At 43.0% G+C, this 23,039-nt stretch overlaps 1 protein-coding gene across 1 annotated transcript in view; it reads left to right on the forward strand.

Moving 5' to 3' along the window:
- Positions 1-4,650: 4,650 nt before the first annotated feature.
- The window catches only part of LOC135278610 (multiple epidermal growth factor-like domains protein 6), a 186,418-nt gene continuing 168,029 nt past the window's right edge, over positions 4,651-23,039 (forward strand). The window contains exons 1-4 of the mRNA XM_064385192.1: positions 4,651-4,879; positions 16,856-16,990; positions 17,638-17,747; positions 19,177-19,281. Coding sequence (XP_064241262.1) covers positions 4,803-4,879; positions 16,856-16,990; positions 17,638-17,747; positions 19,177-19,281 — 427 coding nt within the window. The 5' untranslated portion in view covers positions 4,651-4,802. The remainder of the gene's footprint in view (positions 4,880-16,855; positions 16,991-17,637; positions 17,748-19,176; positions 19,282-23,039) is intronic.

Raw genomic sequence — 23,039 nt, forward strand, 5'->3', positions numbered from 1 at the left:
GGACAGAAATGAAGCAGGAATTTCAATCCAAAGCTAATGGATGGGGTTCGGAGGCTGCTATTAGCAGAAATTATCACTCTGTTAATGTACTCCAGGCAGCATTTTTTACAGTTGAATATGGTGTTATTTTCCTAGTTATCCATTCCCTGACAAGTGGTTATAATCAAAGCTGTCTGTGAGCACTATTATCAGAAACTTACTATTATGTGCTGGAGGAAAAAATATCACAGGACTCTGCAGTGCCAGAAGCTATTGTAGGTTTTAAAGATCTACTGCAACACCAAGTATTTATTTATGTACTGCTTTTACCTCCTGTGGAAGAAAATAATTTTAACTTAATTTTCTTGTCTCCCCCAACTAGTTTAGAAAATGCACCTCCCAAAATAAGTCCATAATTATGATTAACAACACGGGCTAGGTCCTCAGTTGCTGTAAATTAGCATTCCCCAATTCCTTGTAGTGGAGCAAAGCCAGTTCCTTGCAACAGAGAAAGCTTCCCATGCCCTTGGCATGCTGCTTTACATCTTAAAGGGTATTAACAAACCTTCTTTAATGTAGCATTGTACAGAATTTGCTCTGGCCAGAACAAACTTTAAAAAAAAAAAAAAGGATAATCTGGCATCATGGTTTTAAAAGTCTTTAAAATTATCTCGTAAACAAAATGAATTACTTCAATATATTCTGTTGATGAATTAAATCAACGAAACTGCTACTGCTCTGTCATGTGATCTGGCTTCAGAGAACAACTTTATTTTCTTCTTAATTTTCAGGTTGGCCATATCCTTAATAACATTACTGTAATTCTGGCACAGCTCTGTGGAGGAAGGAGCTCCAGTGAGACAGCACAGAAAGGAAGTAATTAACAAAAAATGTTTATATCTCTATAGTTGACTACAAAACATGAAGAAAAAAATCCCCTACCATAGGGATTTTGAGGTTTAAGGATATGAATAGGCAATGAAAAATTCTGCACTTTTCATTTAATAAATCCTCAATAATGATCAGATTAATATGAGCAGCTGAGTAATCGTTTCTGAAAACATTCTCTGTTTTAGGCTGCTCTGCCATGCTCTCCAGTTGGTGCTGATGAAAATGATGGTCCAAGGCTGAGATTAGTGAAGAAAAAAATCCAGAATTCCTGAGGATACCCTGACAGACACGTTAAATCTGAAACAGGTACTACCCCTGCAAGTTGTTCTTCCCAGATCTCCCCTCCTCAGCTTCCCCTCTTTTTCATCTTACACCTGGGAATTGAACTAACAGAGTCCAAAAAGGGTTTTGGAACAATCCTAAATCAGGGATACTGTGAAGACAAATGGTAAATGTCTGTTACCCCAGCTGCTAAGTTAATTACTGTAATGGGAAACATCTTGACAGAAGCATTGCATATGGTTATTAGCAATTAACCCACCACTCCAAAAATCACAATTCTGCTAATAACAGAACAGAGCTCAGCCTTCCTAATTACAATCTCTGCACGAAAATTTCTTTATATCAGATTGGACTGTTAAATCCTGTAACTAGCTACAATTTAAAAAGACTGGCAATGGAGATGCTGAGAATTAGGCAGAAAAATGAAAATAGAACAGGATGGCTTGACACTGACTCAAAGTTTTGGGCAACACTCGTTCATGCTTGGGGATACACAACAACTGTCACAGCCTGTTTGTAGGAAATTACACATCAAAATTAAAATGCTAATGAAGGGGAAAATATGCTTTAATTGGGATGGAACATTGTGAGAGATGGCAAATCTTTTACAGAATTCCTGATCTGGACAGTGTTGTAAATAATGTGCTGAATTTGGATTGCACTGGAATCTGACAGAACAATTTTCTGATCAACAGGAGAGGAGAATAATGCAATTTCCATCCCTTAGAAAGTCCTTCAGTACTATATGGAGGGCACAAGCTGTTTTTTTCCCCTAACCACTTGTACTGTAGGCAATTGCATCCATTATAACTGCACAAAGCCACCAAGGGGAATTGGCACTTTACCTCCTCAGCTCAAAAGCTGGTTTAGCTGAGCAAGGTGCAATTTAATTTCCTCCTTTTCCCAGTCAGGAAGGGAGCTCTGGACAGCATGTCCAGTGACTGCTTTGGTAGTGGCCAGGGTGCTGTTTGTAGATGCTGAGGTCAAAGATGCAGAACTTAGAGCAAATAAATTTCAGGACAGCAGGAAGGTGCCTGGTTGGTCATAGCAAGGATGTGGAATGTAAAGAAGTCACTAATGCTGCTCCCAGTGCCCTTTTCACCAGAGCCCAGTGTAAGAACTGGAATAAATGAGTCAGCTTCTACCTCTGTGTCAGGTCTGAAGGTTCAACTGAGTGGGATCCCAGCAGATCAATTCTCTCAGGAGGCTTTGAAACTCCTTCCACCAATGCTGCAACTCTACCCATGGGAATCATCCCATTAAAGTCAACAGCTCTGCAGGATATTCTCAAATAAAACACAGCAGAGGAGAAAACATTGGATTTGTAAGAAGAACACATTGCACTGACTGGGCTGGCTTTGGAGTTCAGGACAATGTCAAGGTCACAGCAGATAAAGCCTCCTGCCCAGAAAGCAGGGATGTTTTACTCCAGAGTTTGGCTGCAGCTGCATTGTGCTGTGTGGCCCCCAGGCAAAGGTCTCATCTACTAAAAGTGGCCTCTGCATCTCAGTACCTCCCAGTCTGCATGTTGCTGGTCCATTATTCTTAACAACTGGGTATAATAAATGTTGTGTATAATTTGTAATGATCACATACAGCTTTGAGGAACAGCATTGAATAGTTTAAGTTCCTTAAGATGGAAAAGATTAAAATATTTTTTAAGACTAATTTACCTCTCCTGGAAAAATCCCCAAGAACTGAGGAATGAGATCTTTTGCTATTTTGCCATGATGTGATCCTGAAAATAATCCAGGTTGGGTTGACATCACAGGACATAATGAACACTCAGCCTTGACATAATGAACATCTATTATTTTATGAAGAAAGATTTTCTGGGGTTTAAGAAATAAAATTATTAAAAACTATGTGCTCTGCAGGAGGTAATGAGATCAGCTCAACACAAGGTCCTGTGGAGTTAAAACTACTCCAGACACAAGAAAGACACAGCCATTCATTGGAAATTTCAGGGTACAATTATTCTGCTCTAAGGCCAGATAACAGCTGTGTGCTTTCTTCCCCATGAAAAAGAAATCAGTTGATAAAATCTCCAAGGGATCATGTCCATGCAAGCTTCAAAGCAATGAACAATATAAAACCAGTTTTCTTGTTATGAATGGTAAATGTTTACCTACTTCACAAAGGCCCTGGAAAATAAAAACCATACAGGAAACCACTTGTAAAGTGTGTGGAAAATGAGAAGTGGGTGTATCATGTTACAGGGCTGACAAATGAATGCTCTGTGAAACAGAGGCTGGCTCCTGGCTGGTGAGGGTGCTGGTGCACCCACCCAGCTGTGTCTGTCACAAACTTGTGCAGGAGCTCCCTTAGAGCAAGTGGACACCAGGCCATTCCATCGGAGTGGAAAGGAATCATGGATTTTAGCTCTGGCTGGCTCAGGGCCCATCTGCTGTTCACAGCCCAGTGCCTGGTTAGTCACAGCTCTCTGGAGAGGGGGAAACCGTGCTGTAATGCACCCGGAGACCTGCATTAGATCATAAAACGCTTAAGGTGTGTTTTTCTCGATTTTTTATTTGCTACTATGCACAGTTCCCCTTCCAGGTCAGTTGGTCTCCCTTCTCTCAGCAGTAAAGGGGAAAGAGTTGTGTTTTGACAGCAGTAAAGGTCTGGAGAGATCATAAAGATGAGAGGATGGTAGGCAGCCCTGGGACTGAAAAACCACTCCTGAGTTCCCAGTTTTATGCTCTTGCTGTCACTAACTCTCAGCAGTAGCGCTGTTATCCCTCCCTCAAGATGTTAAACGCGTTTATTTTCACGATTACCTCTCGGAAGCGCTCAGCTACGGTTGCACTGGGCATCCTGTACAGAACAAAGAAGGACTAGAGGAAATAAAGGGCAGCCAAGATCCGCGTCTGTCAGCGCAGCAGAACGCTCTCGGCATCCCGGGGAGCTGCACATCCCTGCGTACGGACACGCGGAACAGCCCCTCCTGTCTGCTCCCGGAGCGGGGGATGCGGAGCAGGGGGAGCTCCCTTTGCAGGAGGAGGAGCAGAGCAGTGTTCCCGCGGGGAGCTCCCGGGACACGGCACCGCACGGAGCTCCGAGCCGCGGGGCGGGCACCGCACACAGCTCCGAGCTGCGAAGCGGGCACCGCACGGAGCTCCGAGCTCCGCGCTCCGCGCTGCGGGACAGGCACCGCACACAGCTCCGTGCCGCGGGGCGGGCACCGCACACAGCTCCGAGCTCCGAGCTCCGCGCTGCGGGGCGGGCACCGCACACAGCTCCGAGCTCCGCGCCGCGGGGCGGGCACCGCACACAGCTCCGAGCTCCGAGCTCCGCGCTGCGGGGCGGGCACCGCACACAGCTCCGAGCTCCGCGCCGCGGGGCGGGCACCGCACACAGCTCCGAGCTCCGCACTCCGCGCTGCGGGGCGGGCACCGCACACAGCTCCGAGCTCCGCGCCGCGGGGCGGGCACCGCACACAGCTCCGAGCTCCGCACTCCGCGCTGCGGGGCGGGGCGGGCCCGGCGGGGCGGGGATGGGGCCGGGCCGGGGCCGCTCCGCCCGTGGCGCGGCTGTGCCGCTGCTTTAAATGATTTGGGGGCCGGGGCTGCTGCTCCTGCTCCTGCTGCTGCTGCTGAGGTGTGGGTGCTGCTGCAGCCGGCGCTCCATCCTCCCTCCCCGGCAGCGCCATGCGAGCCGGGCCGGCGCTGCTGGCCGTGCTGCTGGGCTGCGCTCTGGCCGCGGAGCCGCGGCTGCAGCGGGGCATGTGAGTGCGGGGCTCGGCCGGGACACGCTGCCTGCGGCCCTGCGGGGAGGGTCCGGCTCCCCTCGGCTCCCCGGGGCGGCGGGGAAAGTTTGCGGGGGTGCGCCGTAACTCCGCGCATCCCCAGCGCCCGGCCCGGCCGGCGGAGTTCTCCGGGCAGGGAGGGCTGGGCTGGGCTTTGCCGCGGGAGGTGAGAGCTCCGGGGCTGCTTCTGTCTTCGCTATCAACCTGGGGAGAGCAGCCGGACGAAGATCGGGGTGCCAGCTGGGGATCCGTGCGGGAAGGGCAGGGAGCGGGGAGCATCCTTCCATCCTTCCATCCATCCATCCTTCCATCCTTCCATCCATCCATCCTTCCATCCTTCCATCCATCCTTCCATCCATCCTTCCATCCATCCTTCCATCCATCCTTCCATCCATCCATCCTTCCATCCACCCATCCGTCCTCCCGCGGCCGGGAGCGCACAAAGAGCTGGGGCCGCACGTGTGCGGCTGCCGCGGCGCCGGGCAACTTTCTCCGAGGGGTTCTGCACGGCACGAGCAACAAATGCCCTTTGTTTTATCCAAAGGTAGTTCTCTGTCGGGTCCTAGAAGAGAGTAGCTGGCCGCATGCACGAAATCTGCGGTTAAAGTTTTTGCGTGTTGAAATTGAATGTTGATGGAAACTGTTTCCTGTGTACCTTTACTTTTCCTTGTGTATCTTTCTCGTCTTGTGTTTTAAGGAGTGTTGTGCCCCCCTCCCAAAGCAACCTGACAACAGCCTTTTCAAATATCTGTGTATAGCTTAATTTCTAACCTCTCTTGTCTTCCGGGGTTTTATCTTCATCAACTTCATCCTACTCTTTCACAATTAATGTCTTGTATTTGTTTTCAGTTTAGTTCTTTATTCTGTGTGAAAATTGAGATTTCCAGCCTCTTGCTCACTGGTTTCTATGCAATACATATTTACACAGCATTTACCAGAAGTGCTTTTAAGGTGGTTTGTATTACTCCATTTTGCTGGAGCACGAAGTATCCATCACAGTGCTTAGAGAAGTTAAGCTCATTCTGTGGTAAAACATTTTCCTTTGTTAAAAGTGCTCTGTGTTCCTTTCAGGCATGCTTTGTGCTCTCTTTCTGAGCAATTACTCTATCAGGAGGAGGAATAGCATTGGCCTACATTAATCTGTTTGCATTTGACATCAGTAATAACTATGATTCTGCACTTTTGAAGCTGGAGGTGCTGTTAACTGTGAATTGCCTCCAAACAATTTTTGTTTGCTCTTACTTTTTTAAAGACAGTGTCACTGAAAGAGCAGAGGAAGCATTCCCTTCTGGAAGTGATGCTGTGTGAGGATGTTGCTGCTGGGCTGGAGTCACTGGCAGCAGCAGTGCACTGTCAGCCAGCAGCAGTCAGGAGCAGCCACCCAAACCTCTGCCAGAGCCTGGAGTGCTTTTCCCAAGGCTCATATTCCTGAAATTACTGCCTTTCTTCCTGCTTTTCCCAAGATGGGGCAAGTATAAGTATTGCTCCAAACTTTTTTGCTGTTTAGGGACTTTACCTTTGGTGTAAGCACAAATGCAAGACGTCACCACCCTTCAGAGTGAGTCTGCCAGCTTTCACCAAGAAACAGTGACATGTCCAGGAGGATTTTTTTTTATTAAATCACCTTTTTCTGACAATTCTGGTTTGACTTTTGTCATCTGCAGGCAATGAAATCAGCAAATGTATCCCTTGGAACACACCATGCTGAGTGTGTTCTTCGCTGTTGTTTTGATTGAGATCTTATGTGGCTGAGGCTATACAGGATATTCTTCATAATTGTTTTTGTTCTGTTGCTAACTTGAACATTTGCTCCTAGCTGGAAATGGGAGGGATCTGTGTGGATGTTGGTGTTCTGCTTCCAAGCCCCCTGAGGAGATTTAATGTAGAACAGATTAGAGAATGATATTTCTATCAACTGCTTTTCCATACAATTAGCCCTTGATGATCCTCCAATAGAACTTCAGAGAACTCTGGAATGACCAGAGAGCAGATATGCCATTTTCATTGTAGAGCATATGTGGGCCTTTAAATGAGGAATTAACCATGTCTCATGATAAAAAACACATTTTTAACACTTTTTAGTGAACTCTCTGGCCCAAAACTGGGATGTGTAAGACAATGCAAGTGTGATGTGTGGTTATCTATCACTGGGCTTCACAGAAATCAGGGGGTAGTCGTGGGACAGTGCAGAAATGGGAACTAAAGGAGGACTTGAGTTGCTGTCAGAAGTGGTAAATCCTCTCCTAGACAAACATTCCCCTGGGGGCTGGAGCAGCACAGATGTCTGCTCGTATTTAGGGGTGTAGGACAGGGCAGAGGCAGTGGAGTTATGATCTATGTGCTGGGAACCCCCTTTGTGCAATAAATATCACCTTTCAGAGTTAGGGCTGGGACAAGGCTCAAGAATGGATTCTTCTTGTCCCAGGTGAGGCGAGTGAGGACTTCCTTGGAAAAGGCAGGAGATCAGTTTTGTTCCTGTCAGCATTAAGCCCCTTGACTTGCTCTGTGGCTCTGCAGGTCCAGGATGACATCTGAGGGGCTGCTTTGCTTTTAGAGGGTCCAGTCTCAATCTTGCAATAAAACTCTTTTGCTTAGGGTTTTTCTTTACTGCTCACATGTTGTATCTGCATATTTTCACTTTCTCCACAAGCAATCTGGTTGCATTCCAAGGAACACCTGGATGCAGAGCTGGATTCCTGGCTGAGTTACTGTTTTCCAGCTTCTTCAATTCTTTGGGGCACTATCGGCTTTCTTGTGCTCCTCCTGATAAATCACGTTCCCAAAAGCAAATTCCAGCATCCACATGTTATCTGCATCTGCAAACCCGGAGTGACCCTGGCCCTTCAGCTGTTCCAGCTGTTGGGTACAATGGCACAGGGCTGGTTTTGCACCACTGCCAACAGATGTGGCTGCAGACACTATCTTCCAGTGACATAAATAAAAATTCCTTTTAAGGCATAATTAAAAAAGGCAAAGTCCACTTTTTTTTTTTTTGATGGAATGCATTTTAAGAATTAACTGCTGTTGTGCAAAGCGTTTCCATATGAGGAGATGCCTCTGAGTTGTGATTGTTACAGCGGAACAAATTGCACATCAATTTGAATATTTGGAATGCAGCGCAGAAAACAAAATGAGAAATGCTTCCATAAAGTATATGGAGATACAACTTAAACTTGGAGCCTGGAATTTTGTTACAATACTGTCCAAATGATGTGAAAAGTAGATTGTGTAATCATTTCTTGGTGAGAAATTGTCTCAATGTATTGGCTGTTTAGCTAATATACTTTATTTTCACCTCCAGTGATGTCAATTTGCAGGTGTGAGGAAAGCTTGTCTTCCTAGCATTAAATAAGGGCATAAAGTATATTTCCTTTTTTGAGCTGAGCTGAATAATGTAGTGGAATCTCCTTCCACTTCTTTGGATGGGTTATCTTGGACTTGCAGATTTTGTAGTTAAAAAATTTTGCAAGTTTTTCTGGTGAAAATAAGGACCTGGTTTGCTAGTGGTGTATTCAGATTTGCACCACAGTTTAATTTTGTATTAAATTTGTGCATCAAGTGAGATTAAGTATTTCTCTTTAAACCTTGCTTGAAGGGATTTGTCAATGAGAGTCATTGACAAATTTTGATTTTAGGCTACTGAATTTGGCCTAACTAGTTTTCATCTGAAACCTCAAACTCTTCTTCCCAGTCTTGTCTGCTCAGACTCCATAGGGTTGCAGCAAACCCTGACTCCTCCTGAGCAGCAGCTACTCCAGCCTTTGGGGCTTGGATAATATGATTTTAGTAAGCATGGTTTGAATGCGTTGGCATAAAATTCGTGGTGGTTTCATCCCCTCATTTCCCCAATCCTTGAGTTTGCAGTTGAAGACTGAGATGCTTCTGATCTTTGTGCATGTGAACATCACACTGAACAGAAATAGTCATTTTTAGCCTGTGCACTACAGGATGCTGCCAGCAGATAGAGCTCATGCTGGTCAGCACCACAGCACAGAATCCCCTTCCTCAAGACTTTGCACTTCCAGCTTCTGCTTCACAGTTCCTAGAGGAATATTAATTTTGAATTCAGTCTTTTAACAGATGGCAAAGCACTCTTTTCCTCTTTTTCTGCCCCAGTATATTCACTGTCAGGAGACTTAAAGATAATGAATGAGTGTCATGGTGGTACTGTGCTTTTCCTGATTTATGACATTTTCCTGCTCTTCAGGAGAAAAATGAGATCAAGACTTTCTCTTAAACTCTGAAATAGCTGTAAGACAGCATAATAAAATCTGATAGCCTGAAGTTGTTATATTTATCAAAGATGAACTTGAACTGTAAATATTTTCCAGTTCTAGAAACTCCTGGGTTTGTATCAGAGACATCATAAAATGGTTTTAAATCTCACAAGAGGTTTGGAAATTTCCTGCTCTTAATCACAGTATCTTACACATACTGTATGATTCTTAAATCCACACATTTAAGGTAAGAAAGCCCCTTCACTTTTAATGGGATTTGGCTTCTCACACTACTCTCCAAAATTACACTCTAAGAGGAAAAAGCTTGTCAGGTTTCTTTGGGTGTAATTGTTAAGGAATGTTGCTGTAGTTTAGTTCTTTTTGCAATAGTTTAATGTGCTTGAAGTGTGGTTTTGCAGTATTTCTTGGGAAAATTGCCTGGTTTTTGCTTTGACTTTTCTTCTGCATTGTTTACATCCAGCATGGCCTGTTTTTCCTAGTTGTAGGCATGCCATGATCTAGGTATGACAGGCTGTGGAATATTTTTAATAAATTTGAAGAAACCCCCTGGTGAGGAGGGATGAGATTCTGTGGTGGCAGACCTGGTCTCGAGGTGAATTTTTAGCAGAACTTTGATGGAAGTGACACTTTGGCTCCCAGGGGGTCAACAGCCCATATTGCAGACTTGTGTTATTCACCAATTAAATACCTTCTCTCTTTGAACACAGTTAATAGATTTCCTTCCTCTGAAATTCAAGCCTGTTATTGCTTACATTCCCTCTCAAATCTATTGCTTTTAATTTATTTCTGAGCAGAAAGAAATTTCCTTTCATTACTGTGAAATCAAAGCATTTTAAAATGATGTACTGAACATATGCAGTTTGTGCTTTGGATTCCAGTTTCTAGCCTTGCTTTAAAACTAATCATTAATTGTTCCAGAGAGGGGAACTTGATATTTCTGCCTTTGCTGTGAGATGATGTGGGCTGTGATGTGTGCTCTGAGCTCCATTTCAGTGCCTTTGACCTGTGGATGAATATTTGTGTGTGGAAAGGGGAATGTTGTTCAAGTCAGGGTGCTGACACTTGTTTTTGTGTTCTGTAGTAGAGACACCTTGCTGTCTTGCCTTTGTAAGTCAGAGCAGAACTTGGCACAAAGTCTTGTTTAGAAGAAGATGCCATGCCCAGACCATGTTTTTATGTACATGACCTAATTCAATATTGAAAATTTACCATAATATCTCAGGAAGTGTCTGAAAAGAGGCTTTATAGGGTGCTCTGTATTGTTTTGCAACAAAGAAATCCCCATAAATTATGGAACAATTGGGTATTTTGGGCCTGGCCTTCTCAGGTTGGAATATTCCTCTGTAGAAAATGAGGTTTTGTACACCTCAACCCTCAGGAGACTCTTCAGTGGTTGACCTTTTGTTTGTAATTGCTGGTGCTCTCCCTGCCTGACCAGTGCACCATCAATGGTGAAGAATACAGCAGTATAAACTTCTCTCATCATTATATTGCTTGTATCTTATAACTGTGAGTCAAAGCTTGTCCATCTCTCTCTGTAGAGTAACCCCAGGAACTGTGGGTCATTTAGAACCTCAGCATAAGTTTCTAATCCAAAAGATATAAACTGAGATTTTCCCCTTTCTACTTTGCCACTCTTGAACACTAATCCACTAATGCTGTTAGTTTTTCTGTGGTTAAGATTAATTAAATATTTAGCTTAACCAAGTTTTCTTAATGTTAAAGCAAACAAATGAAAACCCCAAACCAAACAAAACCCCTCAAAAATGGACATTGGTATCAAGCTAACGATTTATAGGGGAGTAAAAGACTTGGAATATTTTAACACCTAAAATGTTGGCATTTAGGGATTTTCTTACATATATCACATACTTTAGACGTAATCATGCTTGTTTCAGTTTGACTGGAATTTGTATATTTCATGTTATTTTAAAAGTAAGCTTTAAAAAAGTTTTGCTTTGAAACTGCTGAAATCTGGCAGGCACTAAAAAAGCAGTGAACAATCCCTAGATAAGGTTGCTGAAATAGAACTGAGGATTTCAGTGCCTTCTAAGTCATTTAATTGTCAAACAGTGTGGCACCTGCTGTAAACCAGAGCGAGCTTTCTCTCCTTGTGACAACGTGGTGTGACACTTGGAATGATTTTTATGTTAATATTTTAACGTCAGGTCCCTTTGTGCCTTCCTGCTGCAGGAAGCTCAGGTGTGTGCACCTGCAGGTTTACTGGGGGCTGGAGTTTTCTGGGGTGTTCCACACCCCTCTGCAGGGGACTGGTAATGGCATGACTGTAGTTAATGTGAAATTACACCTAGAGCTTTCCTCTCTGCTTTCACACTTTTACCGCCTCAATTTAGTGTGGATTTTGGACCCTTATCTGCTTTGTCCTAACAATGAGTGCTTGCCAACTATTTCTTAGCCTCCTTTATGTGATATCCCATATGGTTTCCTAATTAAGAGAGAGATCTTTGGGACACTGGTCCTTAAGATTGTAAAGCTGAGTGTTTGCAGGCCTGGTCACTGGTACTCTCCTGGATGGAGTAGACAGAACTATAAAACTGGATGTTGCTGGGGATTGCATCTACGTGACACTAAAATAATGATTTCTAAAATCACGAAAAGAAAAAAAAAATCACGAAAAGAAAAAAAAATCACTCCCTGATTTTAAAATAAAAAAAAAGATGGATTGGCCAACCATAGTTAAATGATCTGGATGTGCATGTTTATCTTCTGCTTTTCTTGCCAACCAAAATAGATTATTCTGTCCTGGGGGAGGGAGGAGGATGGTTAAGTGGAAGGTAAACGACAGGCGCTGCACTTTGATAGCGGCAAGAACTAAAAATCTTATTGTTGTTATAATAGCTGAGTGTGTAATTAATCATCTCCTATTGATTTGCTCTTCATCTAGATGCAGGGCACAAAGGCTGAAGGAACTCTCATGTTATTTAGCTGCTCCATCTAATCAGAGGGAGGATGTGAGTGAGACATGGCAGTGCATTAGTAACCTGTGGGATGGGGCAGCCTCGTGTGGTGGACCTTCATCCACAGAGCCAGAGAACAGCAGTGATAATGAGACCTAATCTAAATGAGCTTGGTGCTTACAGTCCGTGTCCCAGAGGGGCTGTGAACATCACAAATATTGATACAGGATCGGGAGAGAGCAGGGATTGATTAGTGGTCAAGGGAGCAGGATGTCCTAATTGTCTCTGGTAGTGCTGATTAATTTGATCAGGGAAATGAGCCTTAAAATAGATTAAGGGTAAAAAGGGGAGCTTGGCAGTTAAAAAAAAAAAATAAAAGCCTTTTCTGTCATTCTGGCCTTTGTGAATTATTAAGCAATATGTATCTAGAGACAAAATTTATATATATAAGCCAATATATGTAATTTGTTCTTTGGACCTTTTGTTTCTGTGGCCTATTTCCTGATTTGACTTTTCCTGTGTTCAAATAAAATTTGGTTTTTACTCTTTTCCAATTGAGATGATATAGATTAAAAACTTTTAAGCAACATCTCTTTTGCATACAGCATCATGCTGCTGGCTGTTTCTCCTCTGCAGTGCCACATGTTTCTGAAAGGTGCCACCTTGTCTTTCTAGAGGTCTTTTTTATAAGACAATGGTGATGTTGGAGATGTGAGGGGATTCAGACAGTTAACCTGAAAAGTTCCTAACCAAATCCTTTGTAGCAGTGTACAACTATTTTCAGATCAACATCAGTGTATCTCTAGTGCAAAACCAGTTATCATCACAGCAGTGGAGAATTTAGCCCTGACTGTATTCTTGGTTCCCTTAAGAAAACTCTTATTTGATCTTTTCAAACTAAAACTGAGTAAGCAGACTGTGGTTTTCTAAACTTTTAATAACGGTGTAAGGGAAAGGAGCAGCAACCAATTAGTGTTTTGAAAATACAGGATTCCAGCAAGTCGCTCCTTATGACAGTTTTCATCTATTGACTGATTTATGGGAAGATCAATAGTGTTCAGGCTGCAAATTCGTCAGCTGAGGCAATGCAGGCTGCAACATCTCATTTTTAGGGAGATGCTAACAGCTGTCTGCCTTAGTGTAGAAGGTGGTGTCATTCAGGGAGTCTCTGTGGAAAGACCTGAAATCAGACAGCCAAATTCGTATTCGTTAATGTTTTGATTTAAAGTTTGTGCTGTTGAAAGGAATCTTTAGGGATATCTTGATGTGTGTTTGCTCTCTCACTGCTGTTAAATCTACCTTCAGCTGCTTGTATTGAGCTGGGAAAAAGTAGATGGGTAGAATGAGAGATCGACTTAGGCATTCCAGGTGATGGGCAGAAAAAGAAAATGTCCCTGTCACTGAGATATGATGGACCTTTACAAATGGAAGTGTCCAAGGCCAGGTTGGACAGGGCTTGGAGCAGCCTGGGACAGTGGAAGGTATCCCTGCCCATGGCAGAGTATTGGAACTGAATATCATTAAGGTCCTTTCCAACTCAAACTATTCTGTGATTTTGTGCTAGATCTGTTCCTTTTCTTTTTAAAATTCCAAACACAGGAATGAATTACATCCCGCCTGGAGATGCTTTTAATTTTCTCTGAACTTTTCCCGTTGCGCAGTGGTTCACAGGCACCACAGCCATATGATTAGCCCAGGCTGCTCTTGCTCCGTGTTGGTCTAATTATCTGTTCATTAGAATCTCAAGTCTTGAGCTGGAAGTGTGTAGGGTGTCTTTGTTTAAAGGGCAGTCTCCTAATGCAAATATTACGAGAGCTTTCTGCCTTGCCTGAGTCAGACTGACAAGCTAATAATAGCCTTGGTGTTAGCCTTGGCTAGCACAGAGCACCAGTGCAAAAAGGTTTAAAGGGACTGGTGTATCAATCAAATCGTGGCCCATAATATGCCTTTGAGTCTTTTGCTTGTTTTAACACTTAAACTCCTGTTAAGAAACATCTTCTGAATGCAGAGGGCACGGCAGTAAAATAGGAGCTGTTCTCTGATACACCACTACATCCACTTGGGGCTTCATCTTAGTCCTGGATGGTCTCTAATTAGCAGAGTGCCACAGTGCTGGATTGTACCTTCACTAGCTGTAGCCTTGTTCCAGGAGCTGCTCTGAGGTTTGGAGGTCTCAAGTGAGTCAGATGGCTCAAAAACTGCCGTGTTGACTGTGTGTGGGAGCTGTGAGGATGCTGAATTGTTGGAGAGGGCATGTTTGATTCCCAGCTTTGCCAGCACAGGATTACATGTTATGCAATTGCTGCAATTTAATTATAGTGTTTCAGCAGTTTTGATATCTGCCTTTAAATTATCCCAAGGGCATCGAGGAGGAATGGCTTACTTTGAATAAATCTTCATAAACATATGACTCTGCTGCTGGCTTGTTTTGTTCTGTGAGCGTCATTTGTTCCCATTAACCATATCCTAGAAGTCAATACTGCTATTCCTGGAAACATGGCAATATCACATGAGGAGGAACTTGTGGGATGGGCTCAGTGTGTCATTACAACCATTGTCAGCTCCCCTCTTTTATTTATGGAAGAGCGATGCATATGAATGTACCTTTATCTGGAAAGTTTTAGGCATTTCTAATAAAAGGAGATATGCATGAATTATCAGAACATGATGTTCTATTCACTGGAGGGAGAGCCATTTAAAAAAGCCTGCTAAGTGAGGCATGGTTGCTAAGTAAGGCAAGGGTTTTATTAGACCAACTGACGTAATGGAAAGGAGGAAAAACAGGCAAGATTTTGGGCACACAAAGATCTTCTTTGGATGGGAAACAAATGGCAGACTTTGTGCTAAGAATGGCTTGGGAACAATGGGTCTGAACTTCAGCTAAATATGTTAAATGGGGAGGTAATTCTGGAGGGAAGGGGTAGCTGGGACATGGGAAGGATTGCTAAATAATGGAGATGACACTGGGAATGAGGGGGAAGGCTGGTTGCTTGAGGAATTTGAGGCAATCTGGATCTGGGCTGTGAACATCTCCTGCTCTGCTCTGAGGTGTTGGCACCCAGGGCAGACCTGAGGAATGGGAAATACAGAGCAATATTGAGTATGGAATAGAGGAGGAAGAACATGGAGGGATGTCCACTGGCAGTGTGGTTTGGGATGATGATGACTGCTCTAATGCTCTAAAGCCTGGGAGAAACAGATATTCTAGTTCAGGAAAGTAACTTCTGCCAAGGTCAGGTGTTCCAGTACAAAAGGACTCTTTACTTTTTTCCATGGTGATATGGGACAAGGAGAGCTTACAGCTCTGGGCTTTCTTCTCCTGCCTTCCTTTACGTTGGCTGCCTGAATTCCTGAGGGTTTGGATTGTGCTTAAATCTGCTCTGTTCCTCCTCCTGGAGTGTCCTTGTTGGGCAGAGGTCCTCTTTACCCTGAGATGATGTTCCAGGTGCTCCCTTGGCAGCTGTGGTGGCTTTGGGAGACCTGGCTGGGTGTGCCATTCTCCATGGGGTGGTGTCAGCATTCTGCACAGCACCGGCACTGTTGTCCAGTCAAATCCTGTGGGATTTGATCCAGGCAGGGCTTCTTCCAAGTGTTCAGCTCAGCAGGAAAATGGATCATGGTTATAGTGTTTTCTGGTTCTGCGAAGGCTTCATTTAATGATATTTATAAACTACTTGAAGACCTGTGGGTGAAAGTTGTTCTCTCGTTAGCAAGGCTACCTTGTGTGGTGTTCAGGCTTCATAGGAGTTAAAAACCACCATAAATCCTGAATGAGAGGTGAACAATATCCACTGTAAGTGATGATGACCAGCTGCCAGGCAGCTCTTGGGCTAGAACTGCTCTCTTATTAGTGCCACCCCCTGTATTTCTAGCACAGGGTCGTGTTCCCACCTGTGACAGAGGAAACAAGTGTGTTATGTGATCACTCTCTAGCTTGGAGAGTGCTCAGACTGAAATTTGGGGAAGGACTTGTCTGCTGAATGGTGTTGTTGCCAGGGTGGGTATAGAAGGTCCCTGTTCCCCCCGTGTTTGAGTTACTGAGGCTTGTGCTTGCAAAGCCTCACCAGGCTGTCCTGGGGAATTGGTGATTAAATTATTGCACTAACAATCTATAAACTACTCAAAAAAAATCAGCGAGTTAATTTCATTCGTGTCACAACAGGTTCCTGCCTTCAAAGATGACAAAACTCCTCATTCTTTATGGTTTTATTTAGACCTTGAATGTTGCTGCCATTGTTTTCTGTCATGCAGCATTTCCTGATTTATACCAGGGCAAAGAAATTGGGATAAGGCAGACAAAATCTCTGCAAAACCATCAGCATGTAACCTTTTTTTTGACCCTCCATACCTCCTGCAATCCTGCTATTTTTGTAACTCTGGCTAGGTAGCAGGATGAAGATTACATATCATCCTCCAAAGCAGCGCTTTTATTTTGGTCTTGTTATTTTAGGAATAATCAGCAGAGAACAAGGATACTTCCTCTTACCAATTTCATGTGTTTCCCTGAGGGGACTGATAGCAAGGGGGGCTCTTTCAGAATATATAGTTTCCCTAGCAATAGTTTAGATAAATCTTACCTGCCCCTGAATCTGTGGTAAATCTTTTATTGACTTGTGTGGATCCTGAATTTCAGTGCACTGTTCACCTGCTGCCTTCTAAGGCTTGGACCTGCAGTGTGTTCCAACACCAGTAGAAATCCTGGTTCAAACTCTTACACCCAGCAGAGTTTTATGTGTATTTCTCTAGATGTCTAAATTTGGTGTTAGAAATAAATTTCTTTTTTTTCTTTGCCCCCCCAGGCCCAATGTGTGCCCAGTGCTGGAGCTGGCTCTGGTGGGGCACCAGGAGCCCTGTATTCAGTCCTTCAGTCGGATGGTCAAGATGTGGAAGCAAGGCTGCACCAAGAGGAGGTGGTGTGTGAGCTATGAGAGAAGGTAATGTACTATCTATTGTTATAAATGGGTTTTGTTGCTAACCTTTGTGCAAGTTCTTTAACTTTTTTGGGAGATAAGTTGTCAACTGTTTCATCTGAAATGTGTGGTTATGGACATAGTGTCCTCCTGAGATTTGACTTGAAATCTGTTATTGCTGAGTAGAAAATGTGACTTTTTAATGTGTTTTGCGTTGCTCATGAGCTTCATGGCTGGCTTTAGATTCAGAATTTCACACTATCAGAAAATGTTCCTGTCTTGTTCTTGTGCAGGTGAAGCCCAGCTGTCAAGGCGTTGACTTTGAAAAATTGAACTTCTTTCTATTTCTGTCACATGCTTGGAACTGATGGGGGATCTGACTCCCCCAACAGCTAAACCCAAAACTGATTGCAAAAAAAAGAAAAAAAAAATTCACCTTTGAGTAGCCTGAATAGAAATTCTTTAAAATAATGTGTGGACACAGCATGTCAGAGGTATTGGGTGTTATCAAGATGCAGTTTGCTGTTTTGCTTCGTTTTTAACGAGAACTCCTGATGGAGGCTGAAAAAAAATCTCCTAAATATGACATACAAGTACAGTGTGCTGCTGGTGAGGTGGGAGTGAGTGGAATGGGAGCTGTGGTTGCTCTCCTAACCTTCCTTTCCCCACAGGTCTGGCTACTACACGGTTTACAAGCAGGTGTACAGGATGGAGCAGCAGACTGTCTACAAGTGCTGCCCCGGCTGGGCCCAGCAGGACAATGAACCCGGCTGTCTGCACTGTGAGTTGGGACAAAACTGGGACAAAACCACAAAGTGACATCCTCAGGCCGTGCCTTCCTACTGAATCCCCACTTCTAGATACAAGGGTTTTGTTTCTTGTGGTGTATAACTGGCATTTCCCCAGTGATGGGGGAGGAAATGTCCTTTGAAAATATAAAAGCGCTCATGTAAAAGCAGCAAATAGCTCTAATTTTAATCCACACAATTTAGATTAACAGTCTAAACTCTAATTGGAGTTGCTGCAGCATTTTTTGTGCCAGCCTGGCTTTGACAGGCCAACCAAATTTATTGCTGTTACCCAAATTATGCAGAGAAATCTGCTGTGAGGCACTTTTCTTGGGTGTAGCTCTCACTGTGGAGTCAGACTGGTTTTGGCATTTTCCCTTGTACTGGTTCCATTGAGGCAGTTTTATTTCTACCCTGTGGTTCTCCATCTGATGAGAACCCTTTTCTATCACCAATTTCTAATAATGATTGGATGTTTTTAAAAGATGGAATTTAATTTAAATGATAAGGCAGCACTTCAGCCACTGTTAACAAGACATCAGTAGAAGATGGCAACCTACTCAGTGTTTAGTTTTGTTACTGTTTAGTCAGTAATTGTGTTTGCTATATGAAAGTTAGCATCTGTTCTTATTTATTTTTTAATCTTCGTACCAACTTCAGGGCTGCATTCAGAGAGCTTGCTTTTATGGTTGTCTCTTTGTAGTTAAAACACAAAACAAGCCTGAGAGGTATTCCTGTTAGCTTCAGCCGGAATCTGCTTATTTAGTGTGCACCTGTTTAGTTGTAAGAAGTCAAAAATATGTTTACAATCTGTGTTTTAATCTCTGGTGTAAAGGAGTTTAAGGTATGTGAGCACCAGTGGCAAAATGAAATTTTCTTCATGAAATAGCAGTGCAGACTTGCTTTGAATTCTTTAAGGCACCAAAGTGGTTGAATTACTCTTTTGTATTTGATGCTCTTTGCAAGTTTGGCTCAAACATGTGGAATTTAAGTTGTTGTAAATAAAACTGTTCTGTGGTAGAGGAAGGGAAGAATTGTAATTCCCTTTCCCCCTCCACATATATAATATCTCCCAGTGCATCAGTGGTTTTTAACCATTCCTCCATTGTTGTCTGGCAGTTTTTCTTATTTTATTTTGGATTCAGGCAGTGCTTTGAATCCTGTCTTCTGCCTCTGAAGCACCTTCAAGTTAAACTGAAATATCTAAGTCTCACTTTTATTAAATTTTTTCATATCAACAAGGTAGTTACACCTATGATTCCAAGTCCTGCTGCAGTCCAGCCTTTGCACTTAATAAAAATCTGGGTTTCTTGCTATTTGGAAGGTCATGTTGCAACAGGACTGAGCCAGAAAGGCAGTTCTGAGGATCCCTGGCACCAAATCAGCTGAAACAGCCTGTCCCATTCTGTTTGTGTGCTCTAGTGCTCTGCACTGCTGGCTCTTGCTTCAATGGAGGGAAGTGCTCTGGAGAAGGGTCCCAGGTGTGCCAGTGTCCTGCAGGATTCCAGGGGCCTCGCTGCCAGTATGGTGAGTGCATGACAATTGTCTCCAGGGCATCTGGTGTTTGGATAAAATATGACTTCAACAGTAATTGTCAAAAGAATAATATTTTATTAATGTTGCCTTAAAATTAAAGGTGTCTTTGCTGCGCTTTTAAATGGTTATTTGATCATGCTCTCTTTTTTTTTTTTTTAATTTGGTATTGAATTTTAACAAAGCAAGATGAAAATTTAATTTGATTGGTATCAGATGAGTGAGTGTCTGTGGTGGATGATATCACTGAATACCAGCAGTGGTGTCCAGGGGAGTGTCTGTCTATTGCTGCTCAACATGAATGCTCCTGTGGTGCTCTTAGTGAATTTCTCAGCCTTGCTTTTACCTTTGTGAGAGGAAATTCTGAGTCAAAGCAGGTGGGCAGTAGGTGAAGAATGCAGCAAATGAACCACTGTATTTGTTCATGGGATTTTTTGTACATCTCCAAGTAGGAAGGTTTTACAGCTCACTACCAAATATTTCATAGTATTCCTGGAATAATATATGCACCAATCTTTCATTTCACTGTGTTCTAGCATACTATAGTCTGAATTTTGTGTGACTTAGACTCTATCACCCACTCTCAATGAGAATCTTTTTTGTCTCACACACTGGCTCACAATTTGATAAACCCACAATGGGTTGTCTTGTAATTTAACACACTGTGTAAAGCTCTCCAAAATTACAGCACTGCATCCATTTGGCTTCTTAAGGGAGGGAAGAAAGTCATTCCTTCAGAGTAGGCTGTGATTGGGACAAAGGGTTTCTTTTGTATTAGGCAAATGATAATTTCCTTTTCAACTGAAGCATATTGTGCTTTGTTCAAAGGAAGGCAGATTTTTAAGTATTTCGTTTTTCCCTTTTTAAATTCTAATATGTTGGTGTCCTCACCTGGCTTGTCTGTCAGGCAGTGTGAGTGAGAAGGACTATAACAATAAATAAAATGCAGAGCTGTTTACAATGGAGCTGCTGCTGCCTGCAGACAATTTCAGTTCAGTTGAGCTGTGATTGGGTATTTCTTTACTGCCCACAAAAACAAGTTTATGTGGGTGAGTTGAGGTGAGCCAGGGTGACACCAAGGCAGCCTGGTTGTGATTAACTTACAGGGGAGCTGCTGCTTCAAGGTAAGCAGGATCACCGTCTCCAAAAAGGCCTCCTAATAAGTTATTACCAAATGGAATATATCTCAGCAAATTATAAATTGTCCTTGCCATAATAAATTGTCTTTTGAGGCTCCTTTTGCTTGGAGATACCTGTGGAGCTGAGGCATTCCCAGCTTGTGGATAGCCCAGGTCAGGTTTTCAGGCTGCGAGGGGATTGTGCAGTCTCTGTTTCACAGGCTGGTGACTGCAGCCCCTGTAAAAACAATCAGGGGCATCCTGCAGTCCCTGCTCTTTGCACCTGGGTGGAACTTTTATCTCTGCTCGTTTGTCTGCTCCCCATTGACTGCTGAGGTTTGAATGGAATTCCAGGAGTCATCATTCTCAGGTTGGTACCGCAGCCGCTATCGCAGCCTGGCAGGAGCAAGTTTATAAATTGAATTCTGAAGGGAAAAACCTTCTTTCAGGAAGAGTGTTATGGACCATTCACCTGCCTAACAAAAGCTAGGTAATTTAGAGTGTAAGGCCTCTTAACTGTTGCAGGTGCCTCCAGTCAGATCCTTCTGAGCTTTGTATCATATTGGTGCAGCAAAAGGAAGGAGAGATGTACTGTGGGACTAACAGCCTCCAGTTTTCCTGGCTGGTGTTTGAATATTGCTCTTAAAGTAGCTCGGATTTAATGCTTGAGAGGTGGTTTCTTTCTTCCTTTCAAAGAGTTAAGGAGTCCATCACTATGATTCTGAGGTGGAGTTCGTACTTGGTACCACCAATTGTTATAAGAGCAGCTTAATTAATTTTTAATTATAATAGATTATAAATGTTTTTCTGTTTATTAGTTTTAGTTATAATGCTGTAAATGTTTTAAAGTTCATGATTTAAAATTATTCTGTGTGGCTTTTATGATAATGTATTTTTTATAATTGTATTTTTTTAAGTATCTAGTTTTATTTGTAAGGCTATTTTTGAAAGTTGTTTTTAGTTTAATTGTTTTAATAATGTTTGTTTTATTTTATGATATTTTTAAGTTAGTAATTTTCATTTTAAGGTTTGTATATAGATGTATATTTTGTGAGTTTTTTGTCAGGCTTTGAGAATTTTCTATAAATCCATTTCCCACATTTGTAATCTTGGCTTCTGTCACTTCTGGTATTGTGGCCTCCTGTCAGTCTCCTGACAGAGGAGGAACCACAGGCATTTCATAGCTGCACTTGAGCTCATTTCAACAAAATTGCTTCATGTATTCCATTTTATATCTCCCCCTCTCCAACCTTTTTGATTTTCTTCTCTGTTTCTGTCATCAGTGTTGGCAGCTGATTCTGAAGTTTCACTTGTGCAGCAGCTCTCATGGTTTCCTTGCTGGGTGCTGTAAACTACAGACAATAGACAAATTACTATAAAAATATTACTAAACTAAATTACTCTAAGAAATAATGGGAACATAGATCTCAGGAATCTTCCAGTCATTCTTTTTGTGGAGTTTATATTTGCCATCAAGGCAGGGAGTAGGTGATTGTCCTGGAAATGAAGTTTTGTCTGAAGAAAGTTTGTGATGGCTCCTCCAGGATGGCTGATGGCAGCCCAGTGCCTCACAGCCCTCTCAGCAGAGATGATTATTCACAATTGGCACGAGAGCAGCTAATGAGAGCAGCTAATGACTTTTTAAAGGAGTCATGGGGTGTTTCTGCAGCCTGGGACACGACACAATCCTGCTGAGATGCTGCAAGGGTCAGGGCTCCTGTAACAAACTTAATGCAATTGTGTTTAGAAAAGTGTTACTGCCTCCCTTGTACACGTCACTCCAAGGTTTTATTATTTTACCCACACAAGCAGCAATGCAAACTTAGGAGAAAGATTTATGGGTGAGATGGTCGAGTTCTTCATGCAGCCATTGCAGGGACTCGGTAACAGATTGAGCTGTCTCCTGCACTGTCTGCTGCAATTTGTCTTGTAATAATAGACTTATATCAATTACAATGTAAACTTGCAAGCTGGATTTCTTTCCACTTTTTGAACTTGTCTGGAAGTTGTGATCCACATTTGTCCTATTTGTGAAAGGGAGGGAAAACCTGTAACAAAAAAGGGAGAAGGTAAAACCCAGTGCCAAGAATGAGTTCTGCTGCAGTGCTGGTGTCATTGGCATTCACAAGTTGTCCTGCAATCTTGTTCAAGGCCTGGTGGACACCTGAGCTGGACATGGGAGTGAATGAATTTCATTCAGCTTGTTTAATTCAGCCCTGGGACTTTTACTTGGACATGCAGCCATTGACAACATCCCAAATTCTTCAAACAAGGGTGTGTTTATTTACTCCTCGTGTACATAGAATTGCTCAATGGAAAATGAAGGGTTAGTTTTGACTCTTGAGTGTTTTGTCATCAAATCTCAAGCTGTTGATGGTTTTGCTGAGTGCCTCCTGATGGGTTTTAAAACATGAAGTAAAAAACCAGACTGAGAACTGAACGGGCTTTGTAATTTCTTGACTGATAGAAAATCTGAGCATGATTAACGTTTTGCAAAAGGCCACCACAATTATGAAAGAATAAGTACAGTTGAGCCTATCTGAGACAATGGGTGTAATTGGAAGGGTTTTAAAAATAGGTGAGGAATGACCAGGGCAGACTTGTCAGCAAAATCATCTCATGGTGGCCTGGTGT

Source organism: Passer domesticus, chromosome 11, assembly GCF_036417665.1.
Source record: "Passer domesticus isolate bPasDom1 chromosome 11, bPasDom1.hap1, whole genome shotgun sequence".
In the NCBI taxonomy this organism is placed as follows: domain Eukaryota; kingdom Metazoa; phylum Chordata; class Aves; order Passeriformes; family Passeridae; genus Passer; species Passer domesticus.